At 43.5% G+C, this 16,597-nt stretch overlaps 1 protein-coding gene across 3 annotated transcripts in view; it reads left to right on the top strand.

Annotated features, from left to right (window-relative positions):
* The first annotated feature begins 914 nt into the window (after positions 1-914).
* Positions 915-16,597, top strand: part of TXNRD1 (thioredoxin reductase 1) — a 38,332-nt gene continuing 22,649 nt past the window's right edge. The window contains exons 1-3 of one of the 3 annotated variants that reach the window (XM_083812086.1): positions 915-1,070; positions 13,213-13,322; positions 15,543-15,665. In XM_083812086.1, the coding sequence (XP_083668212.1) occupies positions 995-1,070; positions 13,213-13,322; positions 15,543-15,665 (309 nt within the window). In that variant the 5' untranslated portion in view covers positions 915-994. Of the gene's footprint in view, positions 1,071-5,041; positions 5,125-13,212; positions 13,323-15,542; positions 15,666-16,597 lie in introns of those variants that run through there. The other 2 variants (XM_083812088.1, XM_083812087.1) reach the window with 2 other exon arrangements.

Genomic DNA, 16,597 nt, shown 5'->3' with positions numbered 1-16,597 from the left:
TAAGCTAAATAGACCCTATAGTTGCATTTTATGTTGGGGGATACTTGGCATGAGTGCCTTCCTCAGGACCACAGAGCAATTCTACAGTGGTGTTAGGAACTGGATTAGGAGCTCCTGAGTCTACAGCGTGCGTTTTGTTGCAGTGCCTTAGCATTAAGCATTTGTCCTTGCCAAGGCCAGCAGCCTCCATACCCAGCCTGCAGCCCAGCAGCCAATTTGTGCGACTGAAAAGCTTCATCCACCAAAAAAAATCTATTTAAAAAAAAAAAAAAACTTTCCAAAAAAGTCATCGTTTGCTGTAAGCAAGAACAGATTGGATAAATTGCCACGTTTGGTGTAACAAGTAAGGGCGAAGGGTGAAGAAAGTTCAAATGGGAGCCGAGGGTAACAACAGCGTGCTGTTCTGCTGGTGTACATCTCTCATCACTCTTTTTGTCTTCTGTGTTTACGCCAGGAATCTCCTTGGCAGGCACTGCTCTTGCCCTGCTTTTGTGCGAGAGCCACCACAACGGGGCCACGAAGGAGGCAGCGCTGAGAGCTCGCTATGACAAGTGGCTCCCGGATCCCCGAGGGGAGCGGGGCGATAAGCTTCATCAGGCTCGGTGCCTCGCACAGCTTCTCCTCCAGTTAGCGTCCTCTCGGTACGATTTCTGAGCATTAACTGCCAGAAAAATGCTTCTCGGACACCTGCCGAGTTCCCTCCTAACGTCGGCCTGCCCCGGGACGGCCGGGGGCTGAGGCAGAGGCCGCGCTGCCTCTCACCAGCCCCCGGCCGCCCCGCTGCCCCCCTCACGGGAGGGAAACAACGGGAGGGGGAAGCCGAGGCCGAAACCCCCCGGCTCCGCTGGGCGCCGCCTCACGGCCCCCGGCCCGGCACCGACAGCCGCGAGGACCCCGGCGCCGCCTCGGCACCGCCAGGGGTCGCGCCAGGCCCGGGGCTGGGTCTAAGCCCGGCGCCATCGCGCTGGAGCCGGGCCGGGGGCTGAGGCACGGCATGGGGGGCGCCTTGAGGAAGGGCAAGGCGGTGCGGCAGGCGCCCGGAGGCTGCCCGGAGGGAAGGCGCCCGGCAGGTAGAGAGGCAGCCGCCGGGGGGTCGTGGCTGAATCGCCGGGGGTTGCGGTGTGCTTGGGGTAGCGAGCGGGGAAAATGCACCGACGGGGGCGTCTGCGTGCCGCACAGCCCCGCCGGAGTGAAAGCGCTCGGGGTGCAGTGCTTGGGTGGGCATCCGCTGCTCGAGGGGTGTTTTCAGCTCTGCCAGGTGCCTGGGAGAGGGGCCTGTCTGGAAAGCCCGACTTACGTATTCGGTGTTTGAAGAGCACTGAAACGAAAGCGCCTCGGCAGCTTTCAGGTAACACGTTTTAAGGTTCGTTTTGCAGAATGGAAATCGTCAGTGGCTTGGCAAACAAAAAGCAAAGGTGTCTGTGCAGTAAGTGTCTGTGCAAGGCAGGAGCTGGCGAATACAGTAACGAGGTTTATAACCCTTTAAAACTCTTGAAATAGGCTTATCATTATGGCTGCTTATTGCTTAGTAACTTTCAGTTAAACAAACATAAAGTTAAAGGCATGGCATTGGAAGCACTGGATGGTCTTTTAGCCCGACAGGAAAGTCTGAATGAAAAAAGAACTTTTTCAAGGATTTGTCCAAAGCATCCAGTTGTCCCTGTACTTCCCGGGTGATGCAGCTCCCTGAGAGCACTTACGGTTAACCCACAGCAGTTACCCCATTAGGGAAGGTCCCTCACCTAATGCTGCCACTACCACATTCCTATTAAGAGTAGAAATGCCCAATTTAGCTTTAAATCAGATACCAAAAGCTAGGCAGGTATGGTACCACGGAGTTTGAGGCAGAATAAATAGTCGTTTAGTTATACCCAACCCAGTTCCTCTGGACAACCGTGTTATCTGCTGACACAACCTCAGAAAGGAAGCCTGCATCTTAACGAGCTATTTCAACCTTGTGAACCTGAGTCATTTGGGCTAACCTGACTTAAAATAACATATTGTTTGGGCTTGAATATATACGCTCTGCTGTATCTTGGTTTTTCAGCGTAAGACATTACTATTCCCTGCTGCCCATTCTACAATACTGGGAGTGTCTTAATGTAATTCTCCAGTAAAGTTGCTTTAAACTGTGATGTTAAGCTTTATATTTCAGCATCTAGGTAGCTTTGCTTCTGGGATGGTCACATACTAGTGGATTATTCTGTCAAGCCCAATGAAGAAACAAGTCAAATTTTTCAATATCTGTCAAGGACAAGAGATGAGGGGAGTTGTGGGTGGTGTTAAAAGAGGTTAAATAGAAGATGAAAAACAAATAATTACTGAAATGCAAATAGCGATGTGTAATTTACTTGAAAACTGAAACATAATTCAAATAAGCTAGTTACTCATTGTTTAAATGCCACTGAAACAGGGACTATCTTAAATTAACTTTCTACAGTTAGTCATACCAGGGAGTAGATTAGTTTTGATTATTTATTTATTTATTTTTACCTCTATGTACATCTCTCAGACAAGGTGCATTTAAACTTGTGTGTCCTTTCAGAAGCAGGAGGAAGAAATTGGGTAATTCCTAGCTTTAAGAATTTCTTAAATTACTTTCTGGATCTTTTCCCACCTTTCCACCATTTCAGCAATGGGAATAATAAATTCAGAGTTTTGAATTCACTGAAAGATCTAAAATGGTGTTTAACAAAACCAAAAAGTAGTAAGCCAGTAATGAGAGAAACTGTCAAGGAAAATTATGGCTATCATAGGAAAAAGTAAAAATTCTAAGATTAAATGCGTATATATGTTTTGCGTAACATAGCTATTAAAAACATTCTCTTGTCCTTAGCTTGTGCTCTTAAAAAGGTTATCCTACAGTTCTCAAATAGTATTTAGTTTACTTTACCAGTTGCATTTCAAATAAGCAGTATTTATGACGCACTTTGTGGGTGTAAAGGTATGAAAACTGGAAATAACTCAGAAGATAATGCTTTTCCTGACTTCTTGTTAATTCATCTTCACACAAGTTATTTTTTTTGTGTTATTAAACAGACCTTTTATTGCAAAAAGGAATCATGACAAATATCAAAAATGACACTCAAGTTGCACATCTCAGAATTAAGATATCCTAACTTGCAGCTTTTGCCTTATAAAATATGCTGAAATATACTGTTTTTTTCTGCAGGGCTCCTCAAGTGCTGTTTCCCCCCCCCAGCCCAGATCCTCATGCTAGATGAATTTTATGAATGGCTGTGTTTTCAGTTCAGTTTGACTTGCATGTAAGTTGAAGTTGTCCAGCTCCTTTCAGGACTGGGCACTTGGGACACAGCACATACCCCCTGGTGGACCTGGAAAGGTCTAGTAGACTTGGAATGAGATTTGGGTTGGATTCTAGCAAGTGAGTTAACAAAGTATTGTTCAAATAGTTGCTGCTCATTTCTGGTGCTAATGTGAGAGGTCCTAGCTCTGCACTGGGCTACCAGCACTGGTGGTTATTGAGTTGCACCGACATTCACATGTGGTGAGCACGTGAGTAATGAAGCCCCAATTTTTTAAAATTTATTTCTGTAGTATTTCCTGCAAATGTTTGACCATATAATTTGCCTGTGAACTGCTCAGGTGTAACAATAACAAATGTGTCATCGCACCCTTTGTGGAGCAGACTTGGCTCCTGGAGGTGACATCATGGTTGCCCATGCTCTTCCTTCTCCCCTTTTTCACAGTTATGGCACCCCCTTGATTTCCATTGTGACTGGGAGTAGTGCTTGTCCCTCACAATGTACTGTACTGGTCCTCTTTATTCCAGGCCATTGGTATGGTTTCTCTGTTTTCAAGACTTTTTTGGAGAGAAGTGGCGGCTTGTTCCTGTCTGAAGTTTATTCCTTCATTAAGCCTATCTTGGACATCCCTTGGTAGGATGTCTTGCTGTCTGTTTGGCTGTGCTTGCAGAAAGCAAACCTAAGTACCAGATGAAATAATGCACTCTGGCTTAATTCAGTATGTGTGTTGAATTGATAACTTATTGTCCTTTTTCCATTGATTTGAAGTGAGTGAACTTTACACCTGCTGTCTCCTGATAAAACTCTGTCTTTGATGCCTCCTGTATTTTTGCTTTCCTCCTGTTGAATGGATGTACGGCAGTGACATAAAGCTACACCAGAGAAGGTTCAATCTGGACATTGGGACAAATCTCATAACTGTGAGGGTGGTCAAACACTGGAGCAGGCTTCTTAGCGAGGTGGTCAGTGTTCAAGAGGCATTTGGACAAAGCCCACAATAACATGCTTTAGCTTTTGGTTAGCCCTGAAGTGGTCAGGCAGTTGGACTTGATGATCTTTCTAGGTCCCTTCCAACTGAACTGTTGTATTCCAGTGCAGCTGCCTTCCAGTCCATAGCACCTGGACTTAGGTACTTCCTGAGAAATTCTTTTTCAGATCTTGTTTTTCTCATTCATACTTTTCAATAACCTCCTTTTTGAACGTGGTGTCACGTTGCACGTCTTCCTGAAAAAGCCGTCCTTTGACTTGCCAAGCCGTACCTGATGTTTTCTCTCTTTCCTCATCTCCAGCTTGGCTTACTTTCTGTCTTTCTTCTAAAAAGCTCACAGCAGTTGCTTTCCTCAGCTTATTGTCGTTGCTGTTTGTACTCTCAATGCCTTGTACTGTTGATGCCGTAGTCAGACTTATCTGTGTTAAACCCTGTGTGACCCCTGTTTTTGTTGGCTGCTCCAACGCTATCTACCAAGCACTTCTATTTGCATACTTTTTTTTTTTTTTTACTGTGTGCTTCCTCCTTTTGTATTTGTATCTCCTGCAATTAGAATCTTAAGGTAGCGTCTACAGATAAGATTTTGTCTCCCTTCTAATGGTGCGTGTCCTTTTCTTCCCTTGGTGCTATTACTTGGCGTGGGATAGAAAACAGTAGGAGCCTATTGTAGAGTAGTCCTGAGCTTTTCTTTAGGAATGTGCTAATGCACTGTAGTGCAATTTAAAGTAGTAAACTGAGATATCTTCTTACTTCATCTTCTGCAGTAGCAAACTTGCCTGTTGTGCTTGTTGACTGAGCTGCTCAGAGAAGAAGGCATCGTTTGGCACCGCCGCCTCCCGCGTGGTCTGGCACTGCGTTCCCACTGTGGCGGTAAGGAAGCTCTCTACTTCCTTAACTCCACCACTGTTTGCACAGCCCGACACAAAGCAAGCACGCTTGTGTGCGTTGTTTCTCACTTCATAAAAGTGAGGTGTTTGTTGCTTCCCGCCCATCCTTCACAACCCTTTCCAGTCAGGCCCTTGCTGGAATCTGCGTGCTGTAGGTTGGTGGTGGGTTGTAGTAGTTACGTAGCAGGAGAGGTTTAAGGGCAATGATCTGCTGGGTTATGCTGTTTTGTTCAGCTCGTAGAAATGCAATATCATTGTTCGCTGGGCTGCTACAAGCAGGAATAAATTGTTCCACCCAAGTTCTTCTGTTTTCCAAGGACGAGAAATATTGATTTTTCTGGGTTAAAAACACGTGCTTCTTTCCTCCTATTAAAAGCCCTGCTCAGATTAAAAACAAGTATGTCAGGCATCCAAACAAAGCACCCAAGTACTTTTCACAGTGTAATAACTGCCTTAAACTTTTTGCACGTTCTAGGAGATGGTCTGCAAAACCTTTGTGTTTCCTTTAACCTTGCTCACTTTTAATATTGACTTGTTTGGCAAAAAGAATGATTCTGGGTGGGACGTTTTCCTCCATTTTTTGATGTTTTATATGACTCAAAACACCACCCTAATTACAAAGAGATGTGTGGGGCTGGATAAATGGTTTTAACTGTGGTAGAGACAGTAAAGGCATGGCTGGTGGCAGCAAGGTCTAATGAACGGCAGAGTACCAGGAGATCCTGTTCCCAGCCCTGCTGAGTGCTCACCCTGCTGAGTTTCACCTCCCAGTGCCTCAGGTGCCACACTTGTGGCTGGTGGTACTTCCTCCTCTAGCAGCAGAGTATTAATCACAGTCTGTAGTGGCCACAGGAATTTCCAGAAGAAAAAAAAATCAGGAAGCTCAGCTTTTGCAGGTCATCCCAAATGAAGGGTGAGCACAGTGAGAATGATACACCTACAGGTAGTCATACCAGAAATCAGCTTCCTTTGTTTTGATTTGGATTACTCAACACATCATACTACCAAGGGTAAATCCAAAAGCAGCAGGGACTTTTGATGGGAGTAGGCAAAACTGCATGTTAAAAGTTACTGGCACTCTCAGGTGATGATTTCCATGAAGATTGCATATAAAGCTTTATATGGGATGTTAAAAGTTTTACTAAAGTTCCAAAGCCAGAGAACCTTTATCCTAAGTTTTTCATAACCTATTTAATTTAGCTCACAGTGAAATAACATGGAATAAAATAAAAGATGGAAGTGTTCAAAGATACCTAATTAATTTAGCATTGCTTTCCTTTTTACTAAGGAAGAGAGGGTCTGAAGTTTACCTCTGGTTAATGTACACAGCTTGCTCTGTTTCAGCCAATAGTTTATACTGTAGATGCTCTAGAAATATTTGAGGCTAGCATGTGATGTTATGCTCACAGAAAACATCCCTATTAATGCTAATTAGAGGAACCTCACTAAATCCTATATGGTTTACTGTAAACAGTTACATAAGAAGACTTTCTAAGACAAGTAGCAATCAATGGTCTCCTGCCAAAGGCTTTGGTAGTGTGAGAGCTATTAGGAAAGTCTGTGTGAAAACCTGGATCTTGTTGGAGTGGGCTATCAAGTTCCCTAATTTTTATGGCAAAAACGTGTCTCAAGATTTTTTATCACGAGCCATGGAGTATGATGCTGTCCCTGCTGAAATCAGTGAAGCAAAATAGTTTGTCATACTACAGTTGGACTTTGTGGCACTGCTGCATGGACACTTAGAAAAATAGAAGGAAAATAAACGACTGGAAGAAGGAGTTACTTCTTTTGCTAGGAACTGAGGCCAGTTTCAGAAGCCCTTTTGCAGACTATCAGGAAGGGACAGATAATGGCCTGGCGTGCCTGGCTGTGTGCGGGCTGAGTAGGAGATATTTTGGTCTTGAGCTTCTTGCCCCACATTAGCAACTTTTCTCGTTCTTGGATGCAAAGTTGGTGCATCGCAGTCTGCTCATGATACAAGGCTGACCCATCCTGAGTCAAAAGCAGACTGAAGGATTTTGCTCAGTTGGTCCCCAGATGCTAATTAGAAAATTGAGCTGAAAGGGGTGAGTCTCGTCACTTAGGGCCTTCATTCGAGCAAGAGCTTTTGAAGGGGCGTAGTGAGCTTTGAATCAGACCCTCAGAGAGAAGTCGATTGAAAATGTCTTGTGTGCTGTGGCATTCATCATTCCTCTGTCAGGATTTCTTCTTTGTCTTGTCTTGGTTTTGTAATTCTTGCTTTGCTAGGTAGAGGTTTGTTTAAAAGTTGTGAGTACACTTCTATTGTTCTTTGAGAAAACAGAGCTATGAAGTGTTCCATTATTTCCTATCTTGTTCTTAGGTTAATTGTGTTTAATTTGCTGGGGATAATTACATTTTTTTTTCTCCTATTGCTTAGAACTTAAGTCGAAAAGCACTCAGAAGAAAATCTGTATTTACATGATTTTTTCCACTTACAAAAATGCTTTTAAATGCCTTTTTTTCTGCCCAGATAGTTGTAATAAAAAGGAATTTATGCTTTCATGAAGGACATCTGTGTTTTGGGGTAACCCTATGGACTTTCTTTATTAACAGAAATCTATGCCAAAGTGGAGCCCCAGTTTCTGTTAATGTAGCTGTGTTTCAACCAAGTGTAAAGTTGCGTTATTCGACGTTATGTCTTGATGTTGCTCCCAGTCAAGCTATGCTTTATTTATGGAAGAAGTCTTATGCTCTTAGGTATAAAAAGCGGATTAGGAAGAATACAATTGAAACTAAAGCGCTTTGCAACAGCATACTGAATAGATATAAACCATAACAGAGTACAGAAGACTTCAGATTTCTTAGGAGAATGTGCTTCGCTCTTTTATTTGTAAGTCTTGAAGCTTGGTGGGTTTTGGTTTCAACGGGGAGTCAGAATCCAGCTATGCACGAAATTCCCTGTTTGCATTTATTCTTGAATTCAGTAAGTTTAGGGCAATGAGTGTCGAAAAGGGTGTCAGTGGGCCAGGTTACACACCCCAGTCTTGTGGTGAAGTTAGGGCTGACTTGGATCTGCTCTCTTTTATATAGATAGCCAGTAATTGCAAGGAAAACGATTATTACTTAATGAAATAACTCATACCAATGGGATTAAGGATTTGCTGGTGTGACATGGAGAGAGCATAAAGCCAAGCTCCTCTTAAAGCCAAGAAAACCTGTGCATCTGCTTTCTGGAGAGATGTTTCCTATGAGAATCATTGCAAACACGTAAACACCTTTGGGGCATTTCAACAATATGTCAAGTCACTGCTATTTTCTAGGCTTCCACATGTGGTGGTGCTTTGTGCTATGTGAAGAATGCATGCGTGGGAAGCTGGCAGATAACAGAACAGACCTGTGATCCAGGGAGAAAAGGGGGGAAGCCTGCCATGGGCAGGGATGCCACCCACTGGATCAGGTTGCCCAGGACCTCATCCAACCTGCTCTTGAACAGTTCCAGGGATGGGGCATCCACAGCTTCTCTGGGCAGCCTGTGCCAGCACCTCACCACCCTCTGAGTGAAGAATTTCCTCATAACCTCTCATCTAAATCTCCCCTCTTTTAGTTTAAAAACATTCTTCCTTGTCCTATCAGTATCTGCCCTTGTAAAAAGTTGCTCTCCATCTTTTTTATAAGCCCACTTTAATACTAAAGGTTGCGGTGAGGTCTCCCCAGAGCCATCTTTTCTCCAGCTCTCTCAGCTTGTGGCCCTCCTCTGGACTTGGCTCTAACAGCCCATCCTTCTGGTGCTGGGGCCCCAGACGTGGATGCAGTGCTCCAGACAGGAGCTCAGAGGGGGACGATCCCCTCCCTCCACCTGCTGGCCACTCCTCTGTGTTGCAAGCTTCTGCTGGTGCGTGTGGGTGTGAAAGCTGAATGAGGCAGTTTTCTTCAACTTCTGGGTTTTGATTTGTTAATATTTGACATTTAGGAGGAAAAGCAAAGATCTTATCTAATAGTGTAATTTCTGTGCAGTGATGACACAAGGTGTTTTACCCATCTTTAAGGACAAGTAGCCAATTTCAGAGAGAAGGCTAGAGGTGCTTGTACTAGGGTGTAGCATATATCCTGGTCCTGCGAGTAGGCAGCAGGATTGAAGGCTCCCATACGCCAGCCTTCAGTAGTAGCACTTGCTCACTCACTCACTCAGTGCTCACTTCTGATTAACAGTGCTCGTCAGTGGGCGCTGAATTGTGTGTATATAAGTGATGTCAGGTTGGTTTGTCTTCACGTTAGTGACTTAGTGTGGGATCAGACTTTGGCTGTGTACAGGTGGGGAGGCAAATGTACCTCTAAGCTATCTTTAAACTTCCTCTGGTGGGGCAGCCAAGTGCTGAATCAGCTCTTGGAAGGAATGAGAATAGCCACAGGGCTGCTGGTTTACCCTGTCAAAGGTAACGGTGGTTTTTGGCCAGGATCACTAGAGCACAGCACACGCAGTCCTTATCTTAGCAAGCCCTGACACTTCTACACCAGCCAGCTCAGTTGCTTCTCTTGGCTAGCTGTGAGGCTGCTCTGTGTCTCTGGCACAGTGAAAAATTAAAGCATGTGAGGTGGGTTGAGGGTCTAACTTATACCACTGGCTCATCAAAATATAGTTTCTACTTACCATTTTTTTAATTTCTCATCCCCTGATCCTGCATCTCTTGAAAGTACAGGTGCATTGTGACTCCTCTGCGATAAAGCCAGTTTAAGAGGTTTTCATCCTTTCCTGCCTTCTGCCCCACGTTTCTATTCCTTCATAGTTTCACTAGTTCAGCTGATTGCAGTGCAGCCTCTCAGCGTGGATTTGTGATACGATCCAGGCTGGAGGCATGCATATTTTAAAGGTTTGGGTTTTTTGTTGTAATCTGGATCATGTAATGGCTCCGTTGCCCATCACTTCCAAATATTTGAGCTTGTGCAACTGGGGAGGTAGTGACCTGTCCTGAAAGGGCAGAAGTGAGCAGGGAGAAGGAAAAGCTGAAACTTTCTCCACCTACAAAGCTAACTTGAGCAAAAGGTAAATCTTCATTGTCGTATGAAACATCCTGCATTCCTCAGCTGCCTGGGGATAAGACTTTAAAGCAAGCCACATGACTGCTTATAAGCATTACAAAATTAGAGGCATCTCCTACACTACTGAAGATGGCTATTTTTTAATTACATGATTTTGTAAAAAATATTGCGAAGTTCCTTCTCATTAATAATGGCTTCTGTGTGACATACAGAATCCAGCTAAATCACCACATACTTCTGCCTTGAAGCACCTCAGGCTACTTCACGGCGAGCAGTTGCAAGGCCTGGGCTTTCTGCTTAGCCCCACGTCCTGCCCGCGCAGCTGGTGAACACTTCTGCAGAATAAGGCAATTCTTATCCTGGAGTATTTCTGCTCATGAAGCGGGTCTGGGTTGTTCTCTAGGGCTTGTCAGGTTCCTCTGTGGTCAAGGCCTTCTGAAACCAGCCGTGCCTTTCTTCACCCCCCACCAGGAGTTACACAAGTCTAAAGTTCAGAGGCCAGTACCAGCGCGAACTTTGGTTCATGAGGAAGCTGTCTCCCAGTAAGGATATGAGTTTAAAACACCACAGTTTTTTCTTTCTTGATCTGCACAAGAAGTGGCAGTGAGGCCTAGCGTAGTCTGCATCAGAAATTTATTCAGGTAAATGCTAGAAAGGCGGTTTCTTGGCGGATTTAACAACCCGCTGAGTCAATCTAGCAGTTGTGCTGCTACCAGTGAGAGAAATCCTGCTGCCTCCTCTTCCTCCGCTCTGGTCAGTGTGGATGTGCCGGCTCCCTTGTACCGGCTGTGGCACTCGGGGGGGTCCTCCTGTGAATGGAGGGACCTGGTTAGCCTGGTCGAAAACCACCCATGTTTTTTCTTCTCCTGGGTTAGTGCATTGGTTTAGCTCGTGTAAGGGTCTCTTGGCTGCCAGGGCCAAGAATGCGGACAGGGTATGGAGACAGGAGGGAGAAGAAAAAACAGCATGGTGGAAGAGAGTAGGCTTAGACCCACGAAGGCTTATCCCCTTCAAAACCAGCGACTTGGTGCCTCAGCTCGCTCCACGTCAGGGAGCACTTGGCAGGCAGCAGGGGAGGTGGCGCGCAGCAGCCTCTGCCTGGATTGGGACTAACGAAAGCCAAAGAGTGGCAGTGGGGAGCTGGAGCCTTGCTGGATCGTCCTGAGGTAGCCATGAATTGCTGCAGGTTTGCTGAAGTCAGTGCTGATGCTGACCAGCAAAGAGAATAGTCCCACATGTTGCATATCTCAGAATTGTCCAGAGCAGGTGACCCAGGTGGTGTTTAGCAATCTCAGTCTGAGAAATGGTATCTGCTGATCGATTTCTGGAAGGCATCGATTCACAAGCAGTGGCTGTTATAATTGTCGTTAATGGATGGACTTTTATGGGGAGCGAGCACATGATGCAAAAGCATTTTTTGCTTTGTCATTCTGTCTGTGGCAAATTGCCTGGGCCAACAAGGGAGAGGCCCCTAGCAGTAATAACCTGCAGACAAAAGTCTTTCAAGTTTCTGCCAGAGGTTACGGTTGCCTTTGGGTTTTGGGGCTCTTGCTAAAGCTGTGAACCTCTAGCAGAGATCTGCCTGAAGATAGAGGTGCTTATATAAATGTCTGTGTTGTCTAACTAGTAGGTTTTTATCTGATTTAAGATACAATTTTACATGAACATTCCCGAGGCTGTTCAGACTTGCAGGAAAAAAACTACAAGACTTCAGTTGCTTTAGGTACCCTCAGGACTGTAGCTTTGATAATATATTGAAGAAAAATCCCTCCAATGTGCAGATGGTGACCAGTGTTCAAACCTGTGTTTTTGCTTTTCCCAGGTGTGTCTGTGTGTATATGCAGACATGAATTCCTGGGTTCTTTCCCCAGGCTAGAATAGGCCAAGAATTATCCATCGTTAATATTGCTATTAACTCTTGTGTAATGACTCAGATCTTTAAACCCCTTTGTCAACATCAGTTGAGTACTCTTCCTAATACCTTTGTGAGATAGAAGAATTTTATCACCAAGCTGCAGAAAGGAAAACCAAGACAGCAAGCTTACAAACCAGTTTTCAGTGAGTGCCTTTTTGTGTTTGTGTGCGTCTGGGTGAACGCTTTTCAGATTTGTGGGCTCCCCGCCCAAGGAACGTATACACGCTCAGTGTGGCTGTCTAACTATGTGCACGTGTCAGAGTTTGTTAATTAACGATGGTCGTGCAGTGCAAAGGATGTATGTGATTAAGCACAAACAAGTGTGTACTGACCCATTTGTTGGAAATGAAGGTTAACGTAACTCAGAGTTATGTATAGGAAGGCAGAGCTGATAGTGGCTTCCAGACATATATCAGATTTTTTTTTGCCATGCAATGCCAAATGAAGTATCACCATGTGTAGAGATGTTATTTTTTTAATGCTGCTAATATTTTACCTTTTCTGTAGGATATCCTTATCAGTTGTGACCAGTGAGCAGGCACAGATCTTTGCTAGACTTTTGAAAATGCTTATTTAAAGGATTTCAAAGGAGGAACAAACTCTGTAAGGCAGAAATTATTTGGAGGGGAAAGAGGGGGGGGTTGCATGGGGGAGGGGGGGGAAGTGATTGTATCGTTAAATTGATTTGAGAGAAGTTTCCAGGGGAACTAATTGAAAGAGCAAAATCAGAACTTTTAACTCACTTTAAAACATTTAGACTGAAAAAAACGATAGCACAGCAGCATTAAAAAGGTACTTTGTGAGTAAGAAAAGTAGAAATCACCATTTTCCTTTTAGACTGAAGTTTCAGGCTTAGCCACAGCAGATCGTATTTCCTTGCTTTGTTTCAGGCATCTGGTCAGATTGGCAAAACGTCCTGGAATCCTAGCCAATTCTCGTATGGGATTTTTATTAAAGAGAAAAATACAGCAAGTCATCCTAACGTTGCAAATGACTCATCAGTTGCCTTAGGAAACACTCCCCTGAGACAGGCGTGCTGCCGATGAGGAAGTGATGAAGCCGCCAAGGCCACTCCCCCAGACAATTTCGCTTCAGGAGCACAACCTACATAAAGGGCGCCACTCCAGACACTACATTATTTTATACTTTATTTCGCAGAGAGTGCACAGAAGCTACAAGAAGTGCAGTGCGAAGTAACCACAGAGACTTCACAGCCAGGTGTTTTTGTGCAAGAGAAGCAAATAGGAGGTCATGAGAAAACTTTAAAGGTAGGGGGACATGCATTTTAAACTCTGTAATTTAGTTTTGACATGGAAAAATAAGAAGAATGTAGACTTAAAAAATATAAAATACAGTTCTTGGGAGAAGAAAGGAACAGATCCATTCTCAGTATGGGATCACAGTCCTGATTCATGGTCAGGAACAAGTTGCCCCCTTAAATGGGAAGCAAAGCTTGTCAATATCCTGGCGGTTTTAGAGCGGAGTTCCAGGAGATGGTTTCAGCAGGGAAGGTTATAATCTACTAAGCGTGATCTAAGCTTTTAGTATGTTTTCATCAAGAGCTAATGAAAAAGGAGCCAAACGATAGGTTTGTTCCATTGAATGGAAGCATAAAAAGAAACCTAATAGTTCCACCATTGATGGAATAAAAGCTGAAGCTTCTTAGTCCACATGTAAAAATACAAAGCATTTTTCCTAAAAGGAAGAGAAAAAAAAATTGGCATGATTGCAGTCAGTGATCTAAGCAAAATCCATGTATAGATATTGTAGTTTCTTTATACTTACATCTGTACGCATCGTAAAGATGCAGTTCTTGGTAGTTTGGTCAGATGACTGCGTGGGAGGTAAGTTTGAGTCTGCCCTTAAGCTTCACACCATCCTGTTGCCGCTGAGCAAACAAGAAGGCGTACTTCAGAAATGAACAACGTGCTTTCTCTCGTTCTGTGTCCCTAAATATGAATAAAGTGAAATTGCATACCATAATGCAATACATGCTCCTTTTTCAATGCTTCTGTTTGCAGCAGGAAGTTTGGCTAATGACTGTTAGAAAAACAGAAAAAAGGAGAACTGAGTGAAGACAAGATTCAGTGGTAGGGTTATACATTGGGGTGGCAGAGCAGGAAGAGAAGAGGAAGGAAGACAAGGTATTTTGGGGTGTTTTCACAGCAACAACAGATGTCTTCTAGGTTTTGTTTCTACTAATAACATGCTGCCAAGGGTTATGAAAGACTAATACGAATGTAACTTCCTACAGGCAGAAGTAGAGTCTGAATTTTTGCTGAAATTGCTGTGTGGTGTGGTGGAGTGACAGGGATTTTTTGTCACTGATACAGATGCGCTGGCACCAGTTATGCTTGGAGACAGGGACTAGTCTAACCTCAGAGGAAGGCAGTTGTAGAATGGCTTGAGCACAAAGGGAAGCTTAATGCAAAACAAAATTTAGATGAGAAGAGAGGGAAAACGTCTCTGTTTTCTTGTATTCTGTTTACCATGGCAGAAACACTTGAATAAAAGTGACCAGATTTGTAAAGTGACGTAGTGAGGTTTCTTTATTTACTTTTTTTTTTAAAATCTTAAAAGTTTTATCATGTGTTTAGTTGATACTCAGTGATTTGTATCAGTTGAGGCATCCGGTGTTTACTCACTCCAAATCTTGTTGGGCATTTTGAGAGGCATTGAGAATTTTCCCAGCAACTTGAAGGAGCTGAGGGTCTGAAGTCCTGATTCACTGGAACTCCACAACTTGAGTACAAAGAGTCATTTTAGAAAAGGTATATGAAGATTAATGTAATGTTCTATGTGGCACATAGCTGTCAGAATGCATTTTAGGACTTAGGGGGTGATTTTTTCTGTGGTAGTAGTCGTCTGATCCAAAAAAAAAAAACAACAGAAACTCTCATGAAACTTTAGTGATCACACTTACCTGTTTGATTCCAAAGTTAGCTACAGTACTAAACTAGTCATGTTAAAAAAAATGTCGTTTTCAGAAAGTGTTTTCTTTGGTTGGTTCTATTTATTCAGTTGGTAAGGCTGGTAATTGCAGATTGTTATGGTGTATATTGTTGTATTTTCCTACTCATATATGCAGCAGGAGGGGGAAAAAAAAAAACTAATTATGGAAGTCCAGGGCAGATGAAAAGAATAAAATAAATCCATAGAATGCCTGTGTCAGCAGGTATGCATCTCATCCTGGTGCCCACAGTATGAGGAGGCACTGGAGTTGTGGTGATGTGGAAGACTAAGCTCTGCAAGGAAACCCGGGTCTCCAAAGAACAAGGAAATTCATAGTTTGGTATCTAATAGGTACTGAGCTATCCAACAATGGATTAAGAAGATGAAGATTTAAAAAGCTAATTAAAAGCAGAGCTGAGAAAACAGAGATGCGCTTACGTACACATATCACAATATTTGCTGCTGAAAATGCTCATTTTTGAGCACCATAGGTGATGTTTCAATATTCTCTAATCCTTTTTGCTTTCTCTGTTCAGGCACATAAAGAAGGCAATCCTCAGAAACTGCTGGAAATGAACGGGCATACAGCGGTGCCCCATTCCTACGACTATGACCTCATTGTCATCGGTGGGGGCTCAGGTGGTCTGGCTGCTGCCAAGGTATGGGACAGAAAATACAGATTTATACTTCCCTTTTAAGTGGGTGGCTGACATCCTCAGCATCTTGGATCTGGGTATCTTTAACACTTGTAGAAACTTTTCTGCCTGTTCAGCAGGGCTTCTTTTGAAGTTACCTCCAGGTTAAAGACAGTCTTATCCATATCATAGGTATAGAATACAATATTATTTTCCATATGTTTGGAAGCAGAAAAACATAAAAATGTCGTGGTATACATTTCAATGGAGTGAAACTTGGTTCCTCTGTATGCCCACTGATCAGAGATGATGCTTTTAGAAACCAGTGGGTGGACATCTTAACAGCGGGAGAGTGCACAGCTGTGGTGGATTGTAACATGCAGTATATCTGTAATCTATTTTGGTAGTTTGCTGCTTACCTATCAATAGGGGGGCACTGTTGTCGTGGCTGAGGATGAAAGATAAGATCTACCAAAAATTCAGAGGACCTGGAAAGGGAAGGTGCTTAATACAAAAGAGTAAAACAGAACTTGCAGGAATGCAAAGCCGGCTTGGAGTAATGAAAAGCCATCTGTTGAAATTTCCATAAGGAGGCTGCTTTGCTTTGCTCTATGCATATGCGAGGTTGTGAGACTGTAGCTGTGATGATTATTGCATCATTTCTCAGCTGTGGGATGGAAAAGGTGTGTGGCTAGAGAGATAAATTACCTTATTCAGCATATAAAGTATATTGCCTCTTAGTGTACTCACGTGATTGTGGAGCAAAGGATGGTAGATCAATAAAGTCAACATTGCTATCAGTAGTAATGTGTGTATTTCAAAACAGCTTCGTTCAGTTGAAATGAAGCTGGTTTATGTGTGTAGGCTTCTGACTAATACTTAGTTTATTCAATATTTTTAGTGCTTTAAAAATGAAAACACAAGAACAACAAAAACCAACCATACAGCTCTTGTAC

The sequence above is a fragment of the Anser anser genome (assembly GCF_964211835.1).
Source record: "Anser anser genome assembly, chromosome: 1".
In the NCBI taxonomy this organism is placed as follows: Eukaryota; Metazoa; Chordata; class Aves; order Anseriformes; family Anatidae; genus Anser; species Anser anser.
Note: the sequence above shows the minus strand (reverse complement) of the source record. Positions and strands in the feature narration are given on the sequence as shown.